The sequence below is a fragment of the Hyperolius riggenbachi genome, chromosome 10, assembly GCF_040937935.1.
Source record: "Hyperolius riggenbachi isolate aHypRig1 chromosome 10, aHypRig1.pri, whole genome shotgun sequence".
In the NCBI taxonomy this organism is placed as follows: Eukaryota; Metazoa; Chordata; class Amphibia; order Anura; family Hyperoliidae; genus Hyperolius; species Hyperolius riggenbachi.
Window position 1 is genome coordinate 127,709,905 of NC_090655.1, and position 17,406 is coordinate 127,727,310.

Sequence of the window (17,406 nt, forward strand, 5' to 3'; positions counted from 1 at the left end):
TAAGATAACTATAATAGTGGGCCCAACTGGCAGCAAGGGTTAAAGTGTTGTTTTCCAGTTCTTTAGTTCATTGTCAAAATCTCTACAAAATTCTCTCATCTGCCCTAAAACAGAGGATTCAGCCTCTGAAAACTGAATTCAACTATGCTTTTATTGATTATGACATTATCTCCTACTATCTACGCTGGTTTTTCTGTTAGATAATCTGTATCGCCCTGATAGTAGTAGTGTTTCAGGGATACTGCTATTTACAATGTTTACAATGTTGAGGTTCCAGACCCCATATTTATTACCTAGTTCTAGGGGTATACAGACCTCTTCTGATTGGGGGGGTAGAGCTAAACCTTGCCTGGCAGTCCCAGGGTAAGCCTCCCGAAGGCAGGCATGGATTCTATTCACAAAACTTTTCATAAATTACTTATTTTATCACCTATTTGATAAATATAACCTTTCAGCACATTTACAAGCAAAATAATCACAGGAAGTAAGTTGCTCCTGATTAACTTAATTTTAATATTACTATTCTTACCTTAATTATATATTTATATATTTTTGCTCTTTGTGAGCTTAAAAAAGTAACATGGATAAGGTGAAAACAGGAAAACAGGTGAAAAAGCTTTGTGAATAGAGCCCAATGCGTAAATTCAGGAATGCTGTTCCATGTATTCACCCCCATTACTTTGTGTTTATATACTGCTCAAAAAATTAAAGGAACATTTTGAAAACCTAACAGATCCCAATGTGAAAATGGTATTATACTGGTTAATTTGTTAGGGACAAAAGGATGCCGCATCATTTGTTAAAAATGGAAATTATTAACCTACAGAGAGCGGATTTTAGACTCCTCCAAAATGAATGTAAAAAATGCTGCAAGGATATTCCACTTTGCTAACATTGTATTGCAGCAAATCACAATTTTCATTAGTGGGTATGCTTGGACTGCTGCCACTGGTATGTATAATTTTGTTTTGTTACATGCACCACGGCTGAATTAAAAATTCGCTTGAATTGTGCCAACCTCTCAATTCTTTTGTTGCTACTTGACCCATCTGATCTAGGTCAGAGCATGCCCAGAACGTTCTAACCAGATGCAGCCAGCTGGTATCCATCTGCCCCTCCTCATTTATCCCCAACTACACTACAGTGCCAACAAACTGTCCTTACTCTACTACTCAGTAGTTTGTATGTCTCCCAACCCCTCCCCCCCCCCCCCCTTAGATTGTATGCATACCTGACAACATTGAGGCATGCTCCTGATGAGACTACTGAGCTCCTGAACAGTCTGCATAGAGGTGCAACCTGGTGACTTTAGTTAGACAGAAATATGCCACTGAGGTGGTCTATTGGAGTTGGGTCAGTTGAGTATTGGGCCAGTCAGTATTATAATTTTCTTTATCCTTCATGTACTGTCTGCATACTCTCGCCACATAAGGCCAGGCATTGTCATGCACCAGGAGGCACTTAGCACCCACTGCACCAGCGTAGGGTCTGACAATGGGTCCAAGAATTTAACCCCCGATACCTTATGAAATTCAAGGTGCTGTGATCTAGCCTGTAGAGGTCTGTGCATCCCTCCATGAATATGCCTTCCTCGACCATCATTGACCCACCACCAAACTGTTCACGTTAAACAATACTACGGGCAACATAATGTTCTCCTTGGCATCTTCAGGCCTTTTCATGTGGGCCAATAGAAGACATTTTCTGATTGTTTGTTCTGAGACATTCACACCTGTGGCCTGCTGGAGGTTCTATTGCATGGCCCTTGCAGCACTCCTTGTAGGGCGTACGATTTAGGGGTTGTCAGAAAGAGGAGAAAGATCCTCTTTGTGACGACCCCTAAATCGTCGCCCTACGCCTTTTAGTTTTCTCTATTTTCGTGATAGAAATCGCGGCCGCAGCAATTTCAATCGCGAAAATAGCAAACTAAAAGGCGTGGGGTGGCGGTTTATATATCATTGGGAAGAGGAGAAAGAGAGCTTTAAAATGATATGCATCTTTCCATAGTTTTTGCACTGCTCGGAGTCCCTTTAAAGACCTTCTATAGAGAAATCACCCGTCTCCTGTAATATCTTACTTGCACTTAAGACTGTGCTGGAAGACAAACCACCAGCAATGGCACATATTGATATCCCATCCAGGTTGAGTTGGAAGACCTTTGCAACCTTTGTAGGGTCCAGCAATCACCTTCTGCTATCAGCAGTTTTACTGATCATAGCTAAATTCAAACTAGGAAAAAATAATCAGAAAAGCGGAGTAGAGAAAATGTCAGTGGCCTCTACCTTTTAAACCATTCCTGTTGTGGTGGTCATCTAACTGTTGCCCTCTTAATTTCATTAACACCAAAGTAGCAGAAACTGATTAACAACCGCCTCTTCTACTTAACTGTTCCTTTAATTTTTTTTGAGCAGTTTATATTACTTGTCTTGAGTTGAGCTGTGAGTTGTGTTTTCTATGCATGATTATTTTTTGTATGTATATGTGTGTATATCACAAGAGTATTATTTGTTTGCCACTATGACATCTTTTCTTATTTAATACAGCTTAATAACATACTGCACAATACTGTCTTGATTGTTTCTACCTTACGTTACACCTTTCTGAAGCAGTGGCGCACACCATCAAGAATTTTTTATTTTGATTTAAAGCTGAAGCCTTATTTATTTTTTTTACATCTCTCTGACAAATCTGTCCCAGTGTGTAGAGCCTGTTGTTTATCTGTTCCCTAGGTTACTGCGACCTATACCGGAAAACTGAAATGTATAATTCTTGTTAAACACTCTCTGTCAACCTGATTCAGTCCTCCACCACCTTGTCCAATATAATGGTGTTTTCTGATTTCATGTCTCTTCACTGTATAAAAAGTGACATAATTAGATGACCTGAGGCTACCTGCTGGAGTGGGCGGACCTTGCATAGTGTTGGAAAGCACTTTTGTTCAATTACATAGTTGGGTTAAAAACAGATACCACACTTTGGGAATCTCTTCGCTGGCTCAGCTTGGATGAAGAGGATAGAGGAAGCCTCTGTAGGATCCAGATACTTCCCCCTCGATAGAGTGGTTGTCTTTGGCAGGTTTTAGTGAGCTGTATCAATTGTTATGTATAGAGTGCTTTGGGGCCCAATGTGAAACTTGCACCTGGGCCCATAACTCCTTAGCTATGCCACTGTCGATAGGAAGGTATTCACAACAGCCTGTAGCAAACCTCACAGGTTTACGTTAATGTGCCGTGTGTTAATTGTAATTGTCCGATATCAATAAAGAGAAGAATTGCTTGATAGGATATCTACTGTGTTCTTGAAATTTGTCACTTATTCATTTTTTCAATTTTGTTGGAAGTAGACTTGGAGGAATAAGAGATCTAACAGTAAGGTTGGATTGATGCATTTCAAGATTTACACTTAATGTAAAATTCTAACCAAAGCAAGACCCTTTGGGGGGAGCAAGGAGGAGGGTCCTGCATGGCTTGGTTTTGAGAGGTAAAAGCGCAGTGGTGATAGTTGTCACGATCTGCAGTGCTGCGAGCCACCACTATATGAAGACACTCCTAAATTCTAGCTGGACAAAGACAGGCAAATGTTCTATTTTCCACACAGTTTAGTGCACCTTAAACCTACATACAGAAGATGAATTACAGATTATCAGGAAGGGCAAAACCGCCAGACAGGTGGGCAGTGCCTGCAGCATGAATAAAAATGCACTTACTTGATATTTAGTTATCCTTCACTTTGGATTGGTAAAGAATACCATGGCTTCTGTACAGATCCCACATTTTTGCATGAAATAAAAACTATTGTCTCTGATGACACTCTAAAAAGAATCTATTGTATGTGCATGTGTTGTGAAACATTTGATCCACTCACACTTTTGAAGCACGCTTGAACTGAACTAAATGAAATCCTCAGCTTTGCTGGCCTCCCCTCCATCTTGGATTTTTTTTGCACCTGCCCACATTCAAAGATATGAAAGGCGGTCATAGGTTAATGATGGAGGGGCGAGAAAATGTATGGGGGCACTTTAAAAGCCCAAGGTATGGCCACATTGTACACATTTGCTTAGTTTAGGTACACTATCCCCTCGCCCCCATCCACATACAACAGTAGGCACAAAAAAATAACGGTAACAACTTTTTGGCTGCCTAATTTGATAGGTAGTAATATCCACAAATTCCTGTTGCTGGCAATGCGACCTGTCTCTGCCTATGTCAGATGGCGTTCACACACTTGTCAGATTGGCCATTTGACTCAGTCACCTGAGGTCTATTTCACAGACAGTCCCACTATGCAGTCTCGCACAGATTAGCAGCAAGCATAACAACTGAGTGTGTGTGCTTCTATAATGTATTAACAGTGGGAGCAGACACCAGGTATAACAGCAGTCTCTTTGGGAGTTGTAAATTCTTTACTAGGTACGCAGAAAGTCCATCTTAATTGTATTTAATATTCTCAAATGCTGTGCAGGGCAGTGAAATATGTACAAAAGTAATATTTAAAAAAAAATAAACAGGATTGTAGCATACAAGGCTATTGCCTATTTGCTGCAAAATAAAAATAAGAATACTTTACTATTTGACCAGGATCTGTTGGTGTGAGCGCACTGGATAAGACTGCAAATGTCTTGTTCAGGTCAAGCTCCAGACTATTTATGCAGTTTCACTTTCAAAGCCAGATTTACAGGGGTAGAAAAGTTTTCATAGACTACTTCCATTGCCTTTACCCTGGGCCAAACTTGTTTTCATAGACTACTTCCATTGCCTTTACCCTGGGCCAAACATATTTGGGAATGGTGCTGTTTAAGAAAGTTTTTACATCTGAAATAATGGTTTTAAGAACTAGTCTGTTTTGAAGTCTGTGCCAGTGTGCATTTTAGTTGCCCCATTGCAACTAGTCCAAACACAACAGGATGTGCCACAGGCTGGATCCATTGAGACCTGTGAGCCTAGGTGCATCCTAGCTTTAAACCACTTCTATATAGTAAAATGTATTCTTGTCTTCTCCAACCCCATGATACAATCCCCTGGCCTCTCCATCAACTTAGTTGCATGCTGGAACGGGGTCTTATTACAAAGACCCTCTCTGCTTCCTCATGTAATAAGTACTCACCCAGGCTAACAACATCAGCCAGCTATAGAGGAAGATCAGTAATTACACTAATTCAGCCTTACTGTTCGATCCAGTTTCATACCTGTGTTCAGGTAAGCTTTGGTTTGGTTCCATAAACATTGATAATCTAATACCTGTTTATGGAAATAAACTGCAGAGTACAGTATCGTATTAAATGGTACACTTATCTACATTTCCCTCTTTTCTTTCAGCTGCCAAAAGTTTGTTAAACAAGAAGACAGATGGAGTTAAGGTAAGCTCAAAAAAAGTTTGTACAGTGCAATTTTTCTATTACAGGAATAGATCGTCCTCCAGATTGCTTTGGTTATTATTTTGTTATTGCATAGCATCTTCTCCATTAAGGCCCTTCAAGAATCTTGCTTATTGCAATCCATTCACTTTTTTGTCAGTGGAACATTGCAGAGTTTTTTTGTTCATGACACTGAGAGGAGATGATGATGATAATGGATGAGTACAGCTATTCACTTTTAGTGCACTATGACTAAGTAATCAGTCACTAAAAGCCTGAAATCAATTTTGTTTAAGAGATTTCAGAATATATGATATAAGACTTTGTGCATTATGATATGTTGACAATGTAAACCTTAGTTGCATAGTGACAAGTGAGCTCATGGTAGCTTCATAAATTATGACCTAGTCTGTATTGTGTTAACAGTAATTAGAGATGCAGCCCCATACTTAACAACATCCATTAGACAGGTAAATATTGAGTTAAGTATTGTAAAGTTTGGTCCAACAGCTATTTTCTTGAGTGTGCAGACGTTGTTCAACCTGCCCAATTCTGGATTTCTTCTCGCGTGGATTGTCCCCCTAGCTATAACTTGTGTAGCTGATGAAGTGAAGAATCCTTACAGGCTAATTCTGTTTTCCCTGCTACTTAAAAGGCAAATTTATTTCTCCCTCCTCTACCCCTCTTCCTGTGACCTGCAGTCACCTGACAACAATAATCCACCTCTGCTCCATTTATGATAATGCAGTGAATTTTGGGGCTTGTTAGTACTAACATTGTTTGACATATGATGCCTACATTATGGAGCTGTCCCAGTGTTGGTCCTCACTCTGTATGTGGTAGGCCAATGCAGGGCTCTAGAAAAGAAGCGGAGGATCACCGAACTATTCTCAGTTGACAGCTCCAAGGCGTACATTTGAATACGGCGCTGGTAGACTTGGGCGCAGGATCCAGCTGTTAAATGGCTGGTCCTGCTTCTGCACAAGTCCGGGGCGTTTTAATTACTATTCCCCCTCCAGGCCGACATGGATAGTGGGGGAATGAAATAATTCGGCTTCCAGCGATTGCTGGAGGCCGAATTATTGTGTTTTTTCAACAACTTCGGCTCCGTCTTCTGACGGAGCCGACCTTCCTCACTGAGCGCCGCTATAGACTGATTCCCATTACAGTCTATGGCGGCGCTGGCTGCGCCCAAAGGTAGCAGCGCTGAAAAGCACTGCTCCGGCTCCAAGTACCACATGGAGAGTGTACACGTTTCCTTGAATATGCATGTGTTTATAAGTGGACATTTTGGTTAATGAATGCGGACAATGTTGGTAAGATAGATAGGTGTGAACATATAGTAATTTCTTAACATCACAGGTGGCTTTACAGGAAAGGCTGTAGTAGTGGGGCACAACTGAGCAAAAGTTAGGAGACCCTTCCGTATGTGACCACAAAACTGTATGAAGATTGCATGATACGTAAACCTTTTCAGTTCTGTTTATATCACATGATGGCTACTAGATGCACCTTTTTTACCTACTGTATATTGTCATGAGATAAGTAAGTTTATCCTTGTTTTCCTTTCTAAAGGTGTGGTAAATTTTGCTATAATTTAAAAAATCCTAGCAAATGTAAACACAGTGTTGTTTCTAATACCTAGAGCTGCTGCCTTTGGCAGAAACAGACAGCACTGGGTACCACTCTGTGGCATACAGGGAGTCCGTTTATTCCTGTGCAGATGTTTTTTTTTTTACCTGCATGATTATTGGGGTTTTCTCACGTGTACAGGTGTTTCAATCAACCCACAAGTATGTGTATTGGAATTTATAGGAAATTGCACTTTCATGTGGTTTACCTAATGTTTCATATGACTTGTGCAGCTTTTCAATGCAGTTTTTAACCTAGATGGTAGATTAAACAATTAACTACATGCACATAAAGGTAGCATGCATGCTCTGTACATTTCCATAGTTTCCCTCACTTAGTTTCACTCATTATTCACACAGAGATATGTCTACACACACTACAGCAGCATACAGTAAACCCATTGAAACCCATTGCATTTTAAATCTGTATGCTGAAATCTAAGAGGATAATGGAAATATTTGAATGTAAATCTGAAGTTGGAAATATTTTAATGCAAATCTCTAGTGAAAATAAACTGTTGAGATAAACAATTGCATTTATAGTCCTAATTCTAAATAGAACTTTCCTGGAATTCCATAGTCTTATTTTGGCGATGGTTAAAATGTACTTTATAAAGTGCTGGTTGTTTCAGGTAAATAAATGCAATGTTTATACAGGCTAATCTTGAACTATTGAACATTTCATCTGCTTTCAAGTGGTTTTATCAATCACACAGGAATTTTTTGACTTATTGGTTTTCAGCAAGAATTATGCAGTTTCTACTGCAGTTCTTATTGAAGTGAAATAATTTGACACACTAGATTGGTAACTCTTAGGCTGTGTTCACATTCTAAATCGCCAGCGATATCACAAGCGCTGATCAATTTATAGAGCACTTCTCAAAGCGCTTGTCCCTACGCTTTGCACTTAGAAAAGCGCTTTTGCTGTAAGATTAGTTTATTCACTTACTGACGTCAGTCAGGAAGGGCTGATGCACACCGAGCGGGTTTTTTGGTGTTTTTGCAGTCGCTTGCGGCTGCAGATACACTTGGTCAATGTATCTCAATGGGGTGGTTCACACCAAAGCGGGAGGCGTTTTGCTGAAATGCATACTCCCGGGGTGAGGCATTTTTTGGATTGCGGAGGCGTTTCTGCCTCCAATGTAAAGTATAGAAAAAACGCAAACCGCTCTGAAAAACGGCAGTTCGGAGCGGTTTTGCAGGCGTTTTTGTTACAGAAGCTGTTCAGTAACAGCTTTACTGTAACAATATATGAAATCTACTACACCAAAAACGCTTCACAAAACCGCAAAATGCTAGCTGAAACGCTACAGAAAAATAAGAAAAAGTGTTTCAAAATCTGCTCGCATTTTGCGGATCTGCTAGTGAGTTTTGGTGTGCACCGGGCCGAAGTGAGCTCTTTGACCCAGAAAGCATAAATACAATGAATTTATTTTTAAAAGCGCTCTGGAAATCGCAATTCAAAGTGCTTTTTCAAGCACTTTGCTATTTCCCTATACCTTCCATCCTATACCTAAGAAAATGGTACATGTAGCGCGCTTGCGATTTTAATGAAATTGAAACGCACGCATAGGAAATCATTGCACAAGTGCTTTTAGGGAGATTTCTAAAATCACCAGCGCTTAAAAAAAAAAAAAATTGGAAACGCTCATAGTGTGAACAGTGACCCCCCCCAAAAAAAAATAAAACACAGAAAAGGCCACACAGAGACTGGGACTGTACATGAACATCTTTATTGTCATTATGTCACATGTCAGTTCTGGGCCTTTTTTAAGAAGAAATGCAATTTAGTCACAAACCTAAAAGCTGCTCTAGTGGTAAATACCCAAAAGATCTGTGAGTTTGAAGATTCAGAATGCAGACTAAATAATTCCTTGCATTACTCAATGTTAGACGTTTTGAATCAAAATAATACCATTTATTGGATAACTTAGAAGGAAAGCAATAAGCTTTTGGCTATGAAGCCTTTGTCAGACTGATTCCTGTACAGCAACCATTGCTGAGATAGATTTGATCGTTGTGATAGAATCTGCTTATAATTAGCTGCTTCCTATGAAGTCTGTCTTTAATGTTGGTTTGCATTTAAGCAAACTCAGTTGGGCTTGCAGTCCTAAATGAGGTAAAGTCAGTGTTGTATTGATGGCAGTCCAAACAGCAGAGCAGTACTTCTGTATTATCTGAGGGTTTTCTTGATTCCTGCGATAACTAATTTTGGATCAGAATCTGGGCTGAAATGTGGCGCATCGATCACTTCAATCTGGGCTGGTCTTTAGCCAGTTTTTCTCTTTTAGTTATGTTTTTTTTTATTGTTTTTTGTTTGTTTTTTTTGCATAGTACAGAAACCTTTTTGGTTTGTTTTTAACTAAATATTAGATCAATGTACTGCAGTAATGCTCCATTTCATTTTACCATAAAGCATAAATCCATTTTAATTGGTTTAGGGTTTTCATTGCTGCCGCTTACCATCAGTTGTTGCTGCAGGTGTTAAGAATTTGTGAAGTAAAATAAAAGAAATAAATCGGGTTTTTAGATACCTTTTTTTCAGGATTTTAGTTCTATGAACAGAAAATGATGTACAGTCTCTTTTCTTGTGTTAAGGTATATTTTTTCTGTTTCAAATTAATTCAACTTTTTACAGTTATCTACTCATGAAGATAAGTTGCTATTCTAACTTAATTCTGAGTGGTTACGTTGCAATGGAGTGCAAGAGTTGCTCTGCATTTCTTGAAACTGCACAGCCACACATGACATTGTGCGCAAGTCTTTAGGAGAACTGAAGAAACATTTAATGTTAACCTGAAAATCCTTAAAATAGGATACAGCTGGTTAGGCTACATTTTAGGCAGTCTATTGGTTCAGACAGTTTTTTAATTCAGCTGAGAATCAAGCTGTCACCTGGCTACAGTTTATTCCTATAATTATATGTAGCTAGTGTCTAACCTCTGTGTTGGTAGAATTGAAGTGATCATGGCTTGGGTCTAGAAAAGAAATGATTAGATGACACAGCATGGAGTCTAACATTTTATGGGAAACCATTGAGGCTCACTAGAGCCCTGTTTTAGAACATTGACAGGTTAATTTAACACAGCTTTTCGGCCCAAGAGGCCTTTATCAAGTGTCAAGAAACACTTGACACTTGATAAAGGCCTCTTGGGCCAAAACGTTGTGTTTTTGTCTGCTATGGCACGTTAAATTACCACTATAATTGCACAAATCCAAGTTAAGACCCGGCCTTCTTTTTCATTTGGTTCGTTTTTCTTACACCCTGTTGGATACGGGTGTTGACTGGTTGACTCCCTGGTGCTGATCTACTGTACTTACAGCAGTTTGAGCTACTGGAATCTTTTTCTTCTGTCCAATTTAACACAGGCCTGATGCATATCTAATCTACATCTAAGAAAAGGAAATACACATGCAAAAATTCACCGGAAGATATCTCTACAAATTTGCTTACCCATTAGTTACATGCGCATGCTAACTATTCCCTCATTGAGTTCATATGCACCAAAATTTATTTTACTGACCTTAATAAAAGTGCTACTTATGTTTAAAGTGGGGAATCTTTGTTTACATAATCTACAACATTTTGTGATGCATGCTCCCAGTGGGATATGATGCACAAGATGTCTGTTTCAGTGTCATGCAGGATTAGTGCAGGTACCTATTTTACCAGCGGATACCGTTATGTGCTTAAAGGGGCACAATGGCGAAAAATTGTAAAATTTAAAATATGTGCAAACATAGACAAATAAGAAGTACGTTTTTTCCAGAGTAAAATGAGCCATAATTTACTTTTCTCCTATGCTGCTGTCACTTACAGTAGGTAGTAGAAATCTGACAGAAGCGACAGGTTTTGGACTAGTCCATCTCTTCATAGGTCATTCTAAGCAAGGCTTTTATTATTTGTAAAGATATTCCCTAAAAAGGATTTAAACAATGATGCTGGCCAGCTTCCCTGCTCGCTATGGTTTTTTTGGCAGTTGGACTGAGCAACTGCCATTCATTAAGTGCATTTTGAAAATAAATAAATCCCTGAGCATCCCCTATGAAGAGATGGACTAGTCCAAAACCTGTCACTTCTGTCAGATTTCTACTACCTACTGTAAGTGACAGCAACATAGGAGGAAAGTAATTTATGGCTCATTTTACTCTGGAAAAACGTACTTATTATTTGTTTGCACACATTTTATTTTACATGTTTTCGCCATAGTGCCCCTTTAACTGATTTACCTACCGTTAATGTATCTGTTGTTTTGGCGCCTTCCCCTTTTGCACCTCCACTATTTTCTTTTTGGAACTTATTTGGGGAGTAAGCATAATGCTTCCTATTTGGTCACATCAAAGATAATGCCTGTATGTGTGCCTCCCCTCTACGTAAACGGGGGAGGGACAACTTGGGGGCCCCTACAGGCTCTGGGGCCCTGGGGCAATTGCCCATTTTTTCCTATGGTAGCTCCGGCCCTGATTAAATATTAAAACATTGACTTGGTTATGCTTAAGAAATGCACACCAAAACTCCCTTTAATTACTTTATTCAAAGATCTCGATACGTTTCTATGCAGTTAAAACAGAAGAGCACACTGCTTTTTTGCCGCTGCAGTTCTGAAGTCTTACAAAAAGGAATTGTCCCAAAACAGAGTACCGGTAGTTGATTGTTCAGACACAGTCTGACCTACAGCAATGGTTCTCAACATTTTTTTTTGTAAATACCCCTTTTGAATGCCTGTGCTTTCCAAGTACCCCTTGATATGGTAGAAATTATGTTAAATACCCATTGATACAGATATATTTAAGAGTAGTACACAATAATTGTTTCTAAACAGTTTCTAAGCTTTTAATTAGCTAAAATACTAATTTGGTGTTCTTTATATAGGATTTATCATTTTCTAAAACTCTAAATTTGTTATGCTTCACTATGGTACATTAAGCTGAAGTTCAACCCTACAGGAATGGGACTAAATATCACAGCTTCATTTGATATTGTGACCACAATATGTTTGTACCTGCACCGGTAGCAGACAACCTTTATAAAGGTGACTCTGTGACCTGATATTTATTAGCTTTATTAGTATCCTTGTCCATCCATGCATACAGTGTTTCTAATTTAGAATTGAGTGAACTGCCAGGGTGACACATGATCACATGACACCTCTGACTTTATCAGCAGTTCAACTGACCTAGCTGGATGGTAAAAGTTCCAGTGCTCAGACAAGTGGAAAACGCTCTGTATTCAGTAAAAATAACTTTTTGCTAGTGTAAGGTTTGTGCTCAGTGACTAGATTAGAGTGATTGACACAGGTTTCACTTGAGCCCGAGAATAATCACATATGAATGATTACTTTCCCTGGGAAGCCGGTAACTAGGAGTTTTGATGAGAAAAAAAGCATATGGTTTTGTGCCAAGAAACTCTGATGATCAGCAGCAAGTCCAGAGGCAGTAGTACCCCTAATCTAAGAAGTGTACTATTTATCTGTCACATGTCTTCTTCACTTCACACTCCACTGCCATTTGCTACTGTACAAAATCCTATTTTATGCTTGTCAGAGAACCATCCCACCTTAAACCTCACACACACACACTAAATGACTGTTCCCAAAAAAAAAAAAAAATTTTATATATATATATATATATATATATATATATATATATATATATATATATTTGATTGTTTTGGGTAATTGTTTAACATTGATCATTTTACAGAAACTGTGCACAGCTCTTTGATTTGATGAACAGGAGTTGGCCCTGCTATGTACATTACTGTTGGAGTTGCTCAGGACGAATCGAGCATGAAAGATCACCATGTATATACTTTTTAGAATTCAGTGGCTAGTGAATTAAATGTTCCATTGTGTGTACTGGCCAGAGGATAGAGGGGTTGTCATTTGTTAAACATTTCTGACTACTTCAGCTGTATTCCTGATTGCAGGTTACACAATTGATCTTGATAAGATTTTTGCTGCATCTAACGCACTGCCCCTTAGCCACACTAGCATGTATAGATGTAACTGTTTTTTGAAGGAAGTTAAACATTTCTACCAGCTGGTTATGAGTTTGTGTATGGAGACTGTACAAAATCCCTGTCGTTGCATATGTGCCTTTTTAATAATGTTTTCAGAATGAAGGAGGTGGTTTGGCTTTGCCAGTTCTTCTCAATCTGATGTTTCCGACATGTGATTTTGCAAATCTCTATTTTGAAGCTTCAGTATTCATTTTTAGTGACAGCAGACTGTGTCTCCCAGCTAGTAGTGTCTTGTCTGTTTCCATAACAACAGTGGTTTGATGACGCAGATAAAAATGGAGAAACAAAGTTACAATGGAAAAGGTCTCTGCTCATTCCACAGAAACAAAATCTAATTTAATGCCACCTCGAACGTGAAAAAAAAAAATGTGGCTATGCAAAGAGATTGTTTTTATACTGTGCCACAATTAAAGACTAAACCTCTATTATAAATGAAGAATAAAGAAAAAAGGCTACACATGCTAATGCCGCATTTTGCTCAGAGTTTAAAGCTAAACCTCAGACCAGGGATATAGAAAATAAAATCACAATTTAATCTGCTAGTGTACTCCGTAAACATGAATCGACCTGAATATACAGTAACTGAGGTCCTTATGAACTTTAACTGAATACTTTTGTTTAGTCTGGCTGTTTTGTTCCTTCGTATTACTCTAAATTTCTTTAGGAAAAATGGGAAAGCGATAAGAGATTTTCACTCTACTACACTTCTGAAAATTGCAGTTAGAGCAGTACCGGTCCTGAAAGAAGCGTTAAAGTCCTCAATACATTGTCTCCATATCAAGGGGATGACAAGAGGAAGTCCACATTTCTAAACTCCTCTGTTGCCAAGATCATTATCTGCATGTTTCAAGGTTTTGGTGACCACCAATCTTGACTAGCTGAATTCCTAGCGCATGCACATGCAGTGAAGGTGTTTTTAGAACATTCCATTCAAAAGAGTTGCTTGTGGTATGACTTGCAGTGCCTGTGCAATTTGAGGCATACCTTCTATGTTTCTGTCTTTGCGATTTTCTGTCCACCTGGCAGCTATTGCCTGGAGATCTTGCCCATCATAAATCTGTACTTCTTAGCTAGGAACTGCTCAAGACAATCTAAGGAAGGAGGCTTTACAAGCAGATATGTTATATTGGTACCAGCTGCAGTGGGCATTTCCTAACATCCTCTCTGAATAAATTATTGGACCACCTGGGCCTGATTCTCATTTTTTTTTAACCTTTGCTTCTGTCCCTCATCCATATTGTAAACAGACCATATTTGTGTTCATACATTAGATCATAATACAGAACACCAAGTGCTGCACCACTTGGTTCTCCAACTTTTCAGACTCTTAGTAAATTGTGAATTAAAGGGAGACTGAAGCGAGAAAAAAATATGATTTGTATGTGTAGTACAGCAAAGAAATAAAACATTAGGATCAGAGACATAAGTCTAATATTGTTTCCAGTACAGGAAGAGTTAAGAAACTCCAGTTGTAATATATGCAAAAGAGCCGCTGAGCTCCATGACTTTCAAAGTTGCAGAGAGCTCTGTCTTCTGAAGCTTATTATCACAAGTGTTAGTCACTGTATTGTTTTTTTCCTGCAGAGGACAGTTCAAAAGTTTACTAGCCTGCTCTGTAAAATCATTTAGAATGCGGAAGTAGTGTATAAACTGCAAATATTAGAGAATGATGCAATGTTACAAAAAAAACTATATAACTGAAAATAAAAATGAGAATATTTTCTTTGCTACTAATGTTCTAGTAATTATCCGTACTACCCAATTCATTATATCTTAATGCTTTTTTTCACTTCAGTGTCTCTTTAAAGGGAAGGTTTAGGGAGGTGTTTAAAAAAAATAAAAATACTAATCCACTTACCTGGGGCTTCCTCCAGCCCGTAGCAGGCAGGACGTGCCCTCGATGCCGCTCCGGAGGCTTCTGGTCATCTCCGGTGGCTCACCCGACCTGGCCAGGCCGGCTTCCAGGTCAGGCTCTTGTGCGCTCCAACGTGCGTCTCACGCTGTTGCGCTGACATCATCGGACATCTTCCAGGCTGTACTGCGCAGGCGCAGTTGTTCTGCACCTGCGCAGTACAGTCCGTAGGACGTCCGATGACGTCAGCACGGCCTCGTGAGATGCACGTTGGAGCGCAAGGAGAAGCCCGACCAGGAAGCCGACCTGGCCAGGTCGGGTGAGCCACCGAAGAAGACAAGGAGCCTCCGGAGTGGCATTGAGGGAACGTCCTGCCTGCCACGGGCTGGAGAAAATCCCAGGTAAGTGGATTAGTATTTTTTTTAAAACACCTCCATGAACCTTCCCTTGAAATCACTTGCTAGTAAGTAAGTACCTTTCCCCAAGAGCCAAAATTATATTGATTAAGAAAGGTCTGGAAGAAGCAAAAATGCTGTTTTAACTGCAATGTTCAGGTATTTAAAAGATAACGGCAGTTATAAATAGTTTTACCCTATTTAAAGAGTAACTGTCGCAAAAATCTTAAAATTTAAACAACATACAAATCAGAAGTACGTTTCTTCCCGAGTAAAATGAGCCATAAATTACTTATTTCCTATGTTGCTGGCATTTACTGTAAGTAGTAGAAATCTGACAGAACCGACAGGTTTTGGGTTAGTCCATCTCCCCATAGGGGATTCTCAGCATAGCCTTTATTCTTTATAAAGACACTCCCTGAAAAAGATTTATACAAAGATGCTGACCAGCCTCCCTGCTCACTGTACACTTTTTTTTGGCAGTTGGACGGAGCAACTGCCATTCACTAAGTGTATTTTAAAAATAAAGAAATCCCTATGAACCCCCCATGAAGAGATGGGCTCGTCCAAAACCTGTCGGTTCTGTCAGATTTCTACTACTTACTGTAAGTGAAAGAAACATAGGAAAAAAGTAATGTATGGCTCATTTTACTCTGGAAGAAACGTACTTCTTAATTGTATACATTTACATATATTTTAAATTGAATGATTTTTGCGACAGAGGTCATTTTCATATGTTCCTTTAAGGTCGGAATGGAAATGGAAATCGCAATGTACTTGTAGGAATTTGTCTGGTACCACGCATGGATGTGGGCTTCAGACAGTGCAGTCTATGCACTTCTGCTGTCCCTGCGGATCACATTGCATCACATTACCGAAAACATGGTCAAAAAAACACAAATTGGGTAAGGACCCTAGTGGGCTTGGATGCCAAATATCTGGGGATCCATTGCTTGCTTCTTCTGGCTGTTGACATGTGAAGTCACAGATTTGTTTCGCTCTTGTCATTAAGGGTAATAGAGGGCTTGTTGCTAGAACACAGACTGTAAACTGTAGTGGCTGGAGAGCGTTAGAGTGCATTTCAGTAGATCACTCTGCAGGTGCCAAGCGCGGTTGATGAATCGTTTGAGAATATTTATAACCTTGTAGGACTTCCTCTGCTATCTGTATAGCAGTTGGTTAAAGATTATCTAATTAATGGTAATGCATAGCTGACCTTGAATTCTGAGTAATGTCTGGTCATAAAGAGCCTTGTTCTGATCTATGTATGTAGTAGGCCCTCTGGGAACACCGATTCCACATAGTATAGATACAGTATATTAGTTAAAATGTCAGATCAAAAGCTGTCATTTTTGTAGGGCTATTTTTATTGCATTTCACCACATCGATTATCCAGTTGCCCTGGACTAGACCTGTTTCCATTTGTACTAGTTTTCATAAACATCTCTCCCTGTACCTTTTAGTAATGAATGAGTCACACTGTAATCACATAACTGAAAATACTGTAAACGCTGCAGAAAGCAGACCCATATTAATGAGGAGAAATTGTGTAAGTGAAATCCATTACCACTTGGTTTGATGCCCAAGCTCTATGTAATGTAGATTCCCTGTCTATCTGCCTAATGACTGTGTCATGGGGAATACTAAGTCAACATTTGCCAATGTGTATTTGGAAATGGGCAGTGGATTGTGGTATCTTCATCCCGGCTCTCCTTGGAATGGAACACGTTAGTGACAAACATTATGCATGTAATTACAACTGGCGGTTTATTTATTTTTCCACTCATAATTTTCTCTCATTCCACTGTATTTTTAATAGGAAGCTGTTAGTTTGTCTTGTTTATGTAGTATCTTGAATGGTGCAGTTTTGGCAAACGGCTGTTTGAGTCTATGGGTAGGTGGAACTGGGTCCAGGACATTTGGGCTTCGGGATCTAATAGACATCTGTGTTAATTATCGGTAATTGGGCACCCAAGAGGTGATCTGCTACTACATAGTAACGAATGATTGTAGACAATTGGCTACAGCTATTGGTCGTTTGGGTGTCGGGGTTTCCAGGTTCGTTTTAGGCGGGGTTGGGGGTGCACTTATGGGAAGTTAGGGTTAGGCACCTACTGGATGGGGGGGGGGGGGGGGTAGAGTTGAGCATTAAC

The 17,406-nt window shown here is 39.4% G+C and overlaps 1 protein-coding gene across 22 annotated transcripts in view; it reads left to right on the forward strand.

The window, feature by feature from the left end:
- The window catches only part of CAMK2G (calcium/calmodulin dependent protein kinase II gamma), a 375,935-nt gene that overhangs the window by 314,130 nt on the left and 44,399 nt on the right, over positions 1 to 17,406 (forward strand). For all 22 annotated transcript variants that reach the window (XM_068257960.1, XM_068257962.1, XM_068257961.1 and 19 more), the window contains one exon: positions 5,316 to 5,356. In XM_068257960.1, coding sequence (XP_068114061.1) covers positions 5,316 to 5,356 — 41 coding nt within the window. The remainder of the gene's footprint in view (positions 1 to 5,315; positions 5,357 to 17,406) is intronic.